Raw genomic sequence first — 12,093 nt, 5'->3', positions numbered from 1 at the left:
CATTTTCAGTGGTGCATGATGTCAAAGTTCAGCATGTGGGAAAGATCGGGGTCAAGAGATCATTCCCAATTTTCCTAGTCATAATTACAGATTGGAGGGGCGTTCACATGCATTTTTCCCAGTAGGAAGGTCGTATTTACGAGTTGCCAAATTGACGTCAATGCGCCATTTCTACGCACCACCAGTCGAGCGCAGCACAAGTCGAGAGATCACATCCTAGATGTCGTGATGCCATTCAGTATGTGGTGCTTTCACCCAAGACAATATTACTTTGACTCAAACTACTTGTTGAACTATCCATACAAACTAGCTAACAAATTAGACAATATTAACAGCCACATACACATACACTCACCCCCCCCCCTTCTCCCCCATCCTCACACTCTGCATGGTCTCAACAGCTCAAAAGGGTCTATAAAAGTATCTGAACCAGTGGAGCGGAGTGATGGGTGGGGGAAGTAGCTGGGAGTTCCTTAAATATGATTGAGAGGAAATGAGTCGGCTGCAGATCTCAGAAATGCATTATGCCACCATAAGAGTTCCCCTATCTTCTGTACACAGCTTAGAAGTGAGAATATCATTGACCCACACAACCCTAGTTTTCAGCTGTTCGACTTTCCTTGTAAGGTAAGGCATATGCTATCATTTTGAGTGTATTCTATTGTCATAAGAACAAGAAAATGCGTCTTTGTATTCAAAATATTTTATTCTAGCGTACTATAAAACTGTGCTGACCATAGAACATTATTGTAAAATAAATACAATAGGTGATATTGTTGTTATTTTATTAGTGTTGATGAAATAACTGAAATGACAAGAATAAACTACAGACGCAAGCTGAGGTTTATTTTGTATGATAATTACTGTTGGTGATGGTAGTTTATAATAAATAAAGGACTAATTTATCATGTATGCTGAGATCTACTGTTAAAGTATAATAAATATACACATTTAACAATAGCCTACCCTGCAACATCTTTGTATTGTGTATAAAAATGATATTGTTGAAAGTTATTTAGACACATTGTTCTATAAAATCATATGCAGCTGTGAAAGGATTTGTAAGTTGCTCTGGATAAGAGCGTCTGCTAAATGACTTAAATGTAAATGTAATGTTGTCTGATAAACTGAGGTAATTTACATCAAGCTCTGGTCACAGAGATAAGTGTGAATTAGTACCATTTACCAGCTGTGTCTGTGGCTAACACGGTTAATGAGACATTTTAAAACTTAACATTCATTATAGTTAAAATGTGAATTTGTATTATATGTAAATTATATGTAAATTATTTGTCAATTATATAATTAAGCATTAAGGCCCGAGGATTGTGTATATGGCCAATATACCACGACTAGGACTGTTCTTAGGCACGACGCGAAAGGGTTTTGTAATGATCATCTAACGCTCCGGGTGTCGTGGGTGTGGGTGGAGTCAGACATAGGAAACAGAGATTACAATACTGTGCTCTTTAATGCACTCACGCAACACGGGGTGTTACAAAACCAAATGACCCAAACACGGGGACGAAAACAGCACAACAGAAACACGACCGGGAACAAACACGTTCCTCTAGTACATAACCGAAGGTCACAATAATTAATCCCGCACAAAGAACCAGGCGGGCCGGCTGTCTAATAAAGCCCAACTAATGACTCCCTAACAGGTGCTAACAATAAACATTACAAGGAGGGGGAGGAAAAAACAATCAGTGGTAGCTAATAGGCCGGCGACGACGACCGCCGAGCGCCACCCGACCGGGAAAGGGAGCCACCCTCGGTCGGACTCGTGACAGATCAATTAGCCTTTTAAAATGATAACATTTTAAACACACTTGATTAGCTAACAAAGTGCAATTGGAACACAGGAGTGATGGTTGCTGATAATGGGCCTCTGTACGCCTATGTAGATATTCCATGAAAAAATATGCCGTTTTAAGTTACAATAGTCATTTATAACATTAACTATGTCTACACTGTATTTCTGATCAATTTGTTGTTATTGTAATGGACAAAAAAAGCTTTTCTTTCAAAAACAAGGACATTTCTAAGTGACCTCAAACTTTTGAACAGTAGTGTATATGTAAGGGTGCTCAGGGTTGAGCTTGACAGTCAAAAAAGCTGAAGAATCAGAGATATATTATGAGAAAAATCTAATCACTTTTTGCCTTACACCTTTGATGTAGTACAATTGTCTGCTCATATACAGTGCAGTCTAAAATAACCACATGACTTGGTCAGCTCAGAAAAGGGGAAGTGACATGCCATGGAGATTCAGAACAAAACTTAAATGTTCAAAGTCCTCATGTTTCCAATAAAGCACTGAACAACTGAATTGAAAAGTTGAAATTCAGAACAATGTTGATTTACATTCCTTGCAAAAATTTTCAAGTAGCCATTTCTCTGGAATTCATGAGGTCCTCAAATTCATCTGAAGTTCATAATCAGTTACTTACATGTATATTTTGGCACTTTTGTTTGCAGTGGACTAGATCACCAATGGCACTTTTACGAGAGTTCTTGCTGTGGGTGGTTCTTGGAATGATTTTTGTATCCTTGGTAATAGGCCTCATCTTTGTCTTTATCAACAAGTGTATCTCCAAGAAAGGTAGGTTTTTTCAATGATGCTATTACACTGAACAAAAATATAAATGCAACATGTAAATAAAAGATCCCAGAAATGTTCCATTCAAACAAAATGTTTATTTCTCTCAAATTTTGTGCACACATTTGTTTACATCCCTGTTAGTGACAGGTGTGGCATATCAATAAGCTGATTAAACAGCATGCTCATTACCCAGGTGCACCTTGTGCTGTGGGCAATAAAAGGCTACTTTAAAATGTGCAGTTTTGTCACACAACACAATGCCACCACAGATGTCTCAAGTTGAGGGGAGTGCAATTGGCATGCTGACGATAGGAATGTACACTAGAGCTGTTACCAATAATTTAATGTTAATTTCACTACAATAAGCCTCCTCCAACGTCATTTTAGAAAATGTGTCCGTACGTACAAACGGTCTCACAACCGCAGACCACGTGTAACCCCACCAGCCCAGGACCTCCACACCTGGCTTCTTCACCTGCATGATTGTCTGAGACCAGCCACCCGGACAGCTGATGAAATTGTGGGTTTGCACAATTTTTTTAATTTAAATTTTACCCTTTTTTCTCCCCAATTTCATGAGATCCAATTGTTTTAGTAGCTACTATCTTGTCTCATCGCTACAACTCCCGTACAGGCTCGGGAGAGACGAAGGTTGAAATTCATGCGTCCTCCGATACACAACCCAACCAAGCCGCACTGCTTCTTAACACAGCGCGCATCCAACCCGGAAGCCAGCCGCACCAATGTGTCGGAGGAAACACCGTGCACCTGGCAACCTTGGTTAGCGCGCACTGCGCCCGGCCTGCCACAGGAGTCGCTGGTGCGCGATGAGGCAAGGACATCCCTACCGACCAAGTCCTCCCTAACCCGGGCGACGCTAGGCCAATTGTGCGTCGCCCCACGGACCTCCCGCTCACGGCCGGTTACGACAGAGCCTGGGCGCGAACCCAGAGTCTCTGATGGCACAGCTGGCGCTGCAGTACAGCGCCCTTAACAACTGCGCTACCCGGGAGGCCGGATTTGCACAAATTAAGAATTTCTGACTGTCAGACTTTCAGAAACCTTCTCAGGGAAGCTCATCTACGCGCTTGTCATCCTCTTCAGGGTCTTGACCTGACTGCAGTTCGGTGTTGTAACCAACTACAGTGGGCAAATGCTCACCTTCGATGGCCATGGATGAATCCCTGTTTCAGCTGTACCAGGCCAATGGCAGACAGCGTGTCTGGCATCATGTGGGTGAGGAGTTTGCTGATGTCAACTTTGTGAACAAAGTTCCCCATGGTGGGAGTGGGGTTATGGTATGGGCAGACATAAGCTACGGACAACGAACACAACTGCATTTTATCGATGACAATTTGAATGCACAGAGATATCGTGATAAGACCCATTGTCATGCCACTCATCCACCTCCATCAACTCATGTTTCAGCATGATAATGCACAGCCCCATGTAGCAAGGATCTGTACACAATTCCTGGAAGCTGAAAATGTCCAAGTTCTTCTATGGACTGCATACTCACTAGACATGTCACTAATTGAGCATGTTTGGGATGCTCTGAATCGACACGCACAACTGCGTGTTCCAGTTTACGCCAATATCCAGCAACTTCGCACATCCATTGAAGAGGAGTGGGACAACATTCCACAGGCCACAATCAACAGCCTGATCAACTCTATGTGAAGGAGATGTGTCATGCTGCTTGAGGCAAATGGTGGTCACACCAGATACTGACTGGTTTTCTGATCCATGCCGCGACCTTTTCTTTAAGGTATCTGTGACCAACATATGCATACCAGTATTCCCCGTCATGTGAAAGCCATAGATTAGGGCCTAATCAATTTATTGCAATCGACTGATTTCCTTACATGAACTGTAACTAAAAAAAATCTTGAAATTGTTGCATGTTGGGTTTATATTTTTGTTCAGTGTACATCACTAAAAGCACTGTTGTTAGAATTCCAGGTCCATTTTCATCACTACTTATATGAACAGTCTATTTAAAAGTCTGTGCATTGTCTCAACAACTATCATATTTTTTACAGCTGCTGAACAATACAATACAAATAGGCCAAGTCACACAATCCCTGAGTCTTATGCCCAGTAAGTCTCTTGCACTATTCCGTTTTCAGCTGATGAAAATGTAACCTACATTTTATTGACATTATATAGAGATTGGTTTTGTTGTTCATTAACACAATTAAAACCATACCTTTGGTCCTCAATTCCCCTCAAACCTTAAAATCAATATATGGCCAGTTGTTTTAGGAATTCTCAGTAGTCCGGGGGAGGGAGAGGGTGCTTGTCAAAAGCATTTTCCAAGGTGGACACCTAATTTCTCAGGTTTCTCCCAATGGTTTCTCCCTTATCCAGGAGCAGCAAATATCATCCCAAAGATCTGGAGAATGATTTGCCTCCTTTACCACCCAGGACACAGTTTCTCACATCCTACCCCGGTGAGCATCAGGTTTCATGGGATGAGCATTGAAATGCAATCATAAGCACACAATGAGATTAATATTACACAAGGATAAAGCTGTTGTGTTATAATATTCACAATAGGAACCTTTAAGCCCACAGTAAGAAAACACCTTTTGTGTGTTCAATGTCAGCTTCAATGGTTAATGTGTGTGTCTGCTCTCCAGAGATCGAAAGCTATGAGAACCTTGCAGAGATACCCTACAATGTGAAAGTAGATAACGAGGCCCCTCCTCCGCCGTACCATCACACAGAGACAGAGGTGTGTCAGGACGTGTGTCATGACAGCATTTCAGAGGACTATGATGACATCGGAGCAGACTGTCAGAGTGAGGAGGACTATGATGATGTGGGATAAGGCCAGAGGCAACAGAGACTATACTAGACACTGTTGATATGAACTATCTTTTTCAAAGTCTGTGCACATTGTCTCAACAACTATCATCTTTTTTTACAGCTGCTGAACAATATAATACAAATTCGCCAAGTCACACAATGTCTGAGTATTATGCCCAGTAAGTGTCTTGCACTATTCAGTTGATGTAATTTAACATTTCAATGAATATTTATAGAGTGATTTTGTTGACTCATCATTAACACAAAACCACATTTTGGTCCTGTATTCCCCTCAAACCTTTTAATCAACAATATAGGGCCATTTGTTTTAAGGATTTTCAGTAGTCCGGGGACATGAGAGGGGGCTTGTCAAAAGCATTTTCCAAGGTGGACACCTAATTTCTTGGGTTTCTCCCTTATCCAGGAGCAGCAAATATCATCCCAAAGATCTGAAGGATGATTTGACTCCTTTACCACCCAGGACACAGTGTCTCACATCTTATCCCGGTAAGCATCAGGTTTCATGGGATGAGCATTGAAATGCAATCATGAGCACACAATGTGAGTAATATTACACAAGGATAAAGCTGTTGTGTATAACATTCACAATAGGAACCTTTAAGCCCACAGTAAGAAAACATATTTTGGGCAGCTTCAACTGTCAATGTGTCTTTGCTTTCCAGAGATCAAAAACTGTGAGAACCTTGCAGAGCTACCCTACAATGTGAAAGTAGATAACGAGGCCCCTCCTCCGCCGTACCATCACACAGGGACAGAGGTGTGTCAGGACGTGTGTCATGACAGCATCTCAGAGGATTACGATGACATCGGAGCAGACTGTCAGAGTGAGGAGGACTATGATGATGTGGGATAAGGCCAGAGGCAACAGAGCCTATTTTAAAAAGACACTGTGGTGGCACATAATGTATACTCCTGCTAGACCAAAATAGATGTTCTGTACAACTATCCTCATCTGATACAGCTTTAATGTTTACTAATTTATTTGGTAATGCTTTACTTCAGCCCTCTGCCAACTGGTATAGCTGCCTGGTATTTACCAAGAAGATCTCGTTACAATGTCTACTTTCTTACAACCAAGAATTCAACGCAATTTAGGTGTGTTTCAGGGTATACATTGTAATTGAAACTCTTATTGTGCTGTAGTTAGAAGGTATAGAAAAAGAGAAGCTGTGTAGTTTCAATATGAATATTGACCATAGAGTATAAAATGTAGACTATATTTTAGGTTCTGACAGTTGAACTATGCTCATGAGGGATTTACAAGTTATATTATTTAAGAATCAATTAGAATATAAAGTCCAAAATGGGTGTACCAATTGCAGATTGCCCCTTTGAACTAAAGTTCTGAAACCTTCCATACACTGCAATGTCTTCTACCAGAGGAGGGTAAGCAATGTATGCAGTTTGATTTGTTTGCAGTTACAGTAATAATTGTTTCTACAGTTGCAATAAACAATGTGTGTTTTTATTCAATATGTAAGTTATGCAAGAGTTCACATGGTTGATGCCTAGTGCATCCAAGCACTCTTTTGGGACTGAAATCACATTAATGAATTAAATCAAATATGGAAAACCTTACAAAAAACTGACAAAGAAAATATATCCAGCAATATATGCCACACGTTAATTATATATATTTATTGAAGTAAAATGGAAGAAGAAAAAAACCCAGATCTGAATTCATTCAGATTTTTGCCTCAGTTTCCCATATTGACAATATTCCCCCAGAGATAAAGCCAAACATCAACACAACCAAAGGTTCCCCATCAAAAGTTCCTTGCTGTTGTTACGTCCTCATGTGGTCTTAAAGTGACAGTCTGGCTTATAGAATAGTTTGAGGGAGATGTAAGCCACACACCAATCTCAGAAAAGCTCTGGTTGGATACTGGCGTTCTCCAATCAGAACTAGAGAAATACGTTTTTTTTAAAGACCAAGTTTGTCCCTCTGTCTCGCTAAGGGAATGTCCATAATAAAGTGATCCTGTGGTGGGGGGCTAGGTTAACCCCCAAGGCGCTGTCCCTCTCCCCATGCGAACCCCCCTGGACGCTCCTCGGGAAGGGGGTTGTAGTTGGCATCTTCTTCTGGAGTGTCAAACAGCATCTTACTGTGGTAGAGACAAAATAACAGACAGGTTATATATGCACAAACCAAAACGAGGTACAATATGCTTAAGATACTTTTAATAATACAGTACCTTCAGAAAGTATTCACACCCCTGGACTTTTTCCAAATTTTAATGCATAACAAAGTGACATTACAATAGCTTGAATTGTAAACAGGTGGTACTTGGATTATTATTTTTTGCATGATAGTACTTTAAAAAGTGTCAATATTTCGAGAATAAACAAAATACATTTTTATATTTCCAGATTAATGTATGGGATTTAAGTGCATGTCTCGTTGTTGTTGTGCGCACCACCGCTGAAATGCCAAGTTAAATGATACTTTACTTTAAAATTGCCTTTAGTTAGATGGAAATCTGGAGACTATCGGGTAGGAGGGGAAGCTTAAGTACTAAAACAGGTGTTGATAACGTGGTAGCGTGGTAAACTAGCACAGCTTGTTCCATGAATTAATCACACAAAAAATGATTAGTTGATAACTACAAAACAAACATTATGGATAATATAGAGAATCTGGAACCATTTATTGATCAGAATTTTGAAAAATAAAACCGATACATCAAAGCGAACAAGGGAAGACCTTTCCTCGAGTTTTGCGAGCGAAACCGGAAGGAAGCCGCAGTCTAAAATTCTAAATTTAACATTGGAGGGGATGTTTTTATAACGGTCTCCAGAAGATAGAGCATTACTTACAAGCATGAGCGAGCAGTTAAACTGGATCTATTGCCTGGGGTACTGGGGGAGGTTGAGGCCTCAAACAGGAATGGATTACAGGAATAAAATGGGAGAAATAAGAGTTGAAAATAAGATATTGAAAACTACCGTGGACTCCCTTAAAGACACTTCAGAGAGGCTACGGTATGATGATAAAACAATGAAAGCTGAATTACTATATCTAACGTGCATAATTATGAAAAAATGTATAAATGGGAATAAAGGAGAACAAAAACTATCAGTCAACAGAGGGAAAAAGTCAAGGTGTTCATGAAACGTAATCAAGATGTCAGACGAACATGTGGAAACAATTGATTTTCAAAGAGCTCGCCGTTTCGGTGGCAGAGCAGAGGGATGGCCCCGTCAGATCGTAGTCATGCTAACCCACTACATAATGAAAATTGCCTTGTTACAACAGGGTAGGGAATTGAACACCCCATTCTCTATTAATGAACAATTTCCTCGTGAAATAGTGGAGAGACGACGTGCCCTGTACTCCAGTTTCAAAAGGCTCCGAGCAGAGTAACAGAACATTCATCTAGTGGTTGATAAATTATATGTAAACAACCAAATGTTCAAGGACTCGAAGATTACAACGTGGCGGTGAGTGATAGCTACCTCCTGTTGAAGTAGTCCCCAATATATTGCTGCTGCATTGCTGACGCCATTTCAGGTCACAACTTGCAGACTTGTTTACGTGTTGCTGTGCGTTTTGTTGCCAACCTTACTTTGCTACCTGATAACCAAAAATATAAACGGTAATTAAAAAGTAAAAACCGTAAAGTTTTTCCCTCACTCAACTTTTTTTCATTTAACTTTTTCACTCCGGACGCTTTATCTGGTCATGGTTCGTCAGGACCTCCAACAGCCGAAGCTAAGTAGTAACATTAACATGATGCCTTCTAATTGCAGTCGCTGTACTCCCAATATACAGGAGAACGATTGTTGGCGACTCCATTACCCGCAGTATTAGACTTAAAACGAATCATCCAGCGAACACACTGTTTACCAGGGGGCAGGGCTACCGACGTTAAGGCTAATCTGAAGATGGTGCTGGCTAAAGCTAAAACTGGCGAGTGTAGAGAGATATTGTTGTCCACGTCGGCACCAACGATGTTAGGATGAAATAGAGGTCACCAAGCTCAACATAGCCTCAGCGTGTAAATCAGCTAGAAAGATGTGTCGGCATCAAGTAATTGTCTCTGGCCCCCTCCCAGTTAGGGGGAGTGATGAGCTCTACAGCAGAGTCTCAACTCAATCGCTGGTTGAAAACCATTTTCTGCCCCTCCCAAAAGATAGAATTTGTAGATAATTGGCCCTCTCTGGGACTCACCCACAAACCGGACCAAGCCTGGCCTTTGAGGAGTTACGGACTCCATCCTAGCTGGAGGGGTGCTCTCATCTTATCTACCAACATAGACAGGGCTCTAACTCCTCTAGCTCCACAATGAAATAGGGTGCAGGCCAGGCAGCAGGCTGTTAGCCAGCCTGCCAGCTTAGTGGAGTCTGCCACTAGCACAGTCCGTGTAGCCAGCTCAGCTATCCCCATTGAGACCGTGTCGGTGCCTCAACCTGGGTTGGGCAAAACTAAACATGGCGGTGTTCGCCTTAGCAATCTCACTAGGATAAAGACCTCCTCCATTCCTGTCATTATTGAAAGAGATCGTGATACCTCACATCTCAAAATAGGGCTACTTAATGTTAGATCCCTTACTTCAAAGGCAATTATAGTCAATTAACTAATCAATGATCATAATCTTGATGTGATTGGCCTGACTGAAACATGGCTTAAGCCTGATGAATTTACTGTGTTAAATGAGGCCTCACCTCCTGGCTACACTAGTGACCATATCCCCCGTGCATCCTGCAAAGGCGGAGGTATTTACGATAGCAAATTTCAATTTACAAAAAAAAAGAAGACGTTTTTGTTTTTTGAGCTTCTAGTCATGAAATCTATGTAGCCTGCTCAATCACTTTTTATAGCTACTGTTTACAGGCCTCCTGGGCCATATAAAACGTTTTTCATTGAGTTCCCGGAATTCTTATCGGACCTTGTAGTCATAGCAGATAATATTCTACTTTTTGGTGACTTTAATATTCACATGGAAAAGTCCACAGACCCACTCCAAAAGGCTTTCGGAGCCATCATTGACTCAGTGGGTTTTGTCCAACATGTCTCTGGACCTACTCACTGTCACAATCATACTCTGGACCTAGTTTTGTCCCATGGAATAAATGTTGTGGATCTTAATGTTTTTCCTCATAATCCTGGACTATCGGACCACCATTTTATTACGTTTGCAATTGCAACAAATAATCTGCTCAGACCCCGACCAAGGAGCATCAAAAGTCGTGCTATAAATTCACAGACAACAAAGATTCCTTGATGCCCTTCCAGACTCCCAATGCCTACCCAAGGACGTCAGAGGACAAAAATCAGTTAGCCACCTCACTGAGGAACTAAATTTAACCTTGCGCAATAACCTAGATGCAGTTGCACCCCTAAAAACATTTCTCATAAGAAATTAGCTCCCTGGTATACAGAAAAAACCCAAGCTCTGCAGCAAGCTCCAGAAAATTGGAACGGAAATGGCGCCACACCAAACTGGAAGTCTTCCGACTAGCTTGGAAAGACAGTACGGTGCAGTATCGAAGAGCCCTTACTGCTACTCCATCATCCTATTTTCCAACTTAATTGAGGAAAATAAGAACAATCCGAAATGTATTTTTGATACTGTAGCAAAGCTAACTAAAAAGCAGCATTCCCCAAGTGAGGATGGCATTCACTTCAGCAGTAGTAAATTCATTAACTTCTTTGAGGAAAAGATCATGTTTATTAGAAAGAAAATTACGGACTCCTCTTTAAATCTGCGTATTCCATCAAAGCTCAGTTGTCCCGAGTATGCACAACTCTGCCAGGACCTAGGATCAAGAGAGACACTCAAGTGTTTTAGGACTATATCTCTTGACACAATGATGAAAATAATCATGGCCTCTAAATGTGGTCCTTCTGTAGCTCAGTTGGTAGAGCATGGCGCTTGTAACACCAGGGTAGTGGGTTCGATCCCCGGGACCACCCATACGTAGAATGTATGCACGCATGACTGTAAGTCACTTTGGATAAAAGCGTCTGCTAAATGGCATATATTATTATATTATTATTATTATTATTATATAAACCTTCAAGCTGCACATTGGACCCTATTCCAACTAAACTACTGAAAGAGCTGCTTCCTGTGCTTGGCCCTCCTATGTTGAACATAATAAACGGCTCTCTATTCACCAGATGTGTAATAAAGCCTCTCTTGAAAAAACCAAACCTTGACCCAGAAAATCTTTCAAAAACTATCGGCCTATATCGAATCTTCCATTCCTCTCAATTTTAGAAAAGGCTGTTGCGCAGCAACTCACTGTCTTCCTTAAGACAAACAATGTATACGCTAAATGCTTCAGTCTCGTTTTAGACCCCATCATAGCACTGAGACTGCACTTGTGAAGGTGGTAAATTAACTTTTATTGGCATCAGACCTAGGCTCTGCATCTGTCCTCGTGCTCCTAGACCTTAGTGCTGCTTTTGATACCATCGATCACCACATTCTTTTGGAGAGATTGGAAACCCAAATTGGTCTACACGGACAAGTTCTGGCCTGGTTTAGAGCTTATCCGTCGGAAAGATAACCGTTTGCCTCTGTGGATGGTTTGTCCTCTGACAAATCAACTGTAAATTTCGGTGTTCCTCAAGGTTCCGTTTTAGGACCACTATTGTTTTCACTATATATTTGACCTCTTGGGGATGTCATTCAAAAACATAATGTTTA

The 12,093-nt window shown here is 41.1% G+C and overlaps 2 protein-coding genes across 5 annotated transcripts in view; one reads left to right on the top strand and one right to left on the bottom strand.

The window, feature by feature from the left end:
- The first annotated feature begins 457 nt into the window (after nucleotides 1-457).
- On the top strand, nucleotides 458-6,905 carry LOC124011393. 3 transcript variants are annotated; one of them, XM_046324729.1, is made up of 8 exons: nucleotides 498-627; nucleotides 2,482-2,605; nucleotides 4,648-4,705; nucleotides 4,976-5,058; nucleotides 5,248-5,409; nucleotides 5,538-5,595; nucleotides 5,841-5,923; nucleotides 6,100-6,905. In XM_046324729.1, the coding sequence occupies exons 2-8, from the start codon at nucleotides 2,497-2,499 to the stop codon at nucleotides 6,288-6,290; spliced, it is 744 nt and encodes a 247-aa protein (XP_046180685.1). In that variant the 5' UTR covers nucleotides 498-627; nucleotides 2,482-2,496; the 3' UTR covers nucleotides 6,291-6,905. The 3 variants fall into 3 exon arrangements, with proteins under 3 accessions (XP_046180694.1, XP_046180685.1, XP_046180676.1); XM_046324720.1 differs by having other exon boundaries at nucleotides 4,946-5,058; XM_046324738.1 differs by lacking the exons at nucleotides 2,482-2,605; nucleotides 4,648-4,705 and having other exon boundaries at nucleotides 458-627.
- The window catches only part of LOC124011407 (derlin-2-like), a 26,171-nt gene continuing 20,958 nt past the window's right edge, over nucleotides 6,881-12,093 (bottom strand). For both annotated transcript variants that reach the window (XM_046324750.1, XM_046324762.1), the window contains one exon: nucleotides 6,881-7,542. In XM_046324750.1, coding sequence (XP_046180706.1) covers nucleotides 7,437-7,542 — 106 coding nt within the window. In that variant the 3' untranslated portion in view covers nucleotides 6,881-7,436. The remainder of the gene's footprint in view (nucleotides 7,543-12,093) is intronic.

Source organism: Oncorhynchus gorbuscha, linkage group LG02 (genome assembly GCF_021184085.1).
Source record: "Oncorhynchus gorbuscha isolate QuinsamMale2020 ecotype Even-year linkage group LG02, OgorEven_v1.0, whole genome shotgun sequence".
In the NCBI taxonomy this organism is placed as follows: domain Eukaryota; kingdom Metazoa; phylum Chordata; class Actinopteri; order Salmoniformes; family Salmonidae; genus Oncorhynchus; species Oncorhynchus gorbuscha.
Note: the sequence above shows the minus strand (reverse complement) of the source record. Positions and strands in the feature narration are given on the sequence as shown.

What these genes read in the sequence shown, in the direction of transcription:
- LOC124011393 (XM_046324720.1), top strand. Translation starts at nt 2,497, where the DNA reads ATGGCACTTTTACGAGAGTTCTTGCTGTGGGTGGTTCTTGGAATGATT. An exon ending in ATCCCTGAGTCTTATGCCCA is followed by an intron (nt 4,706 to 4,945) that starts GTAAGTCTCTTG and finishes CTAATTTCTCAG; the next exon opens with GTTTCTCCCAATGGTTTCTC. An exon ending in GTTTCTCACATCCTACCCCG is followed by an intron (nt 5,059 to 5,247) that starts GTGAGCATCAGG and finishes TCTGCTCTCCAG; the next exon opens with AGATCGAAAGCTATGAGAAC.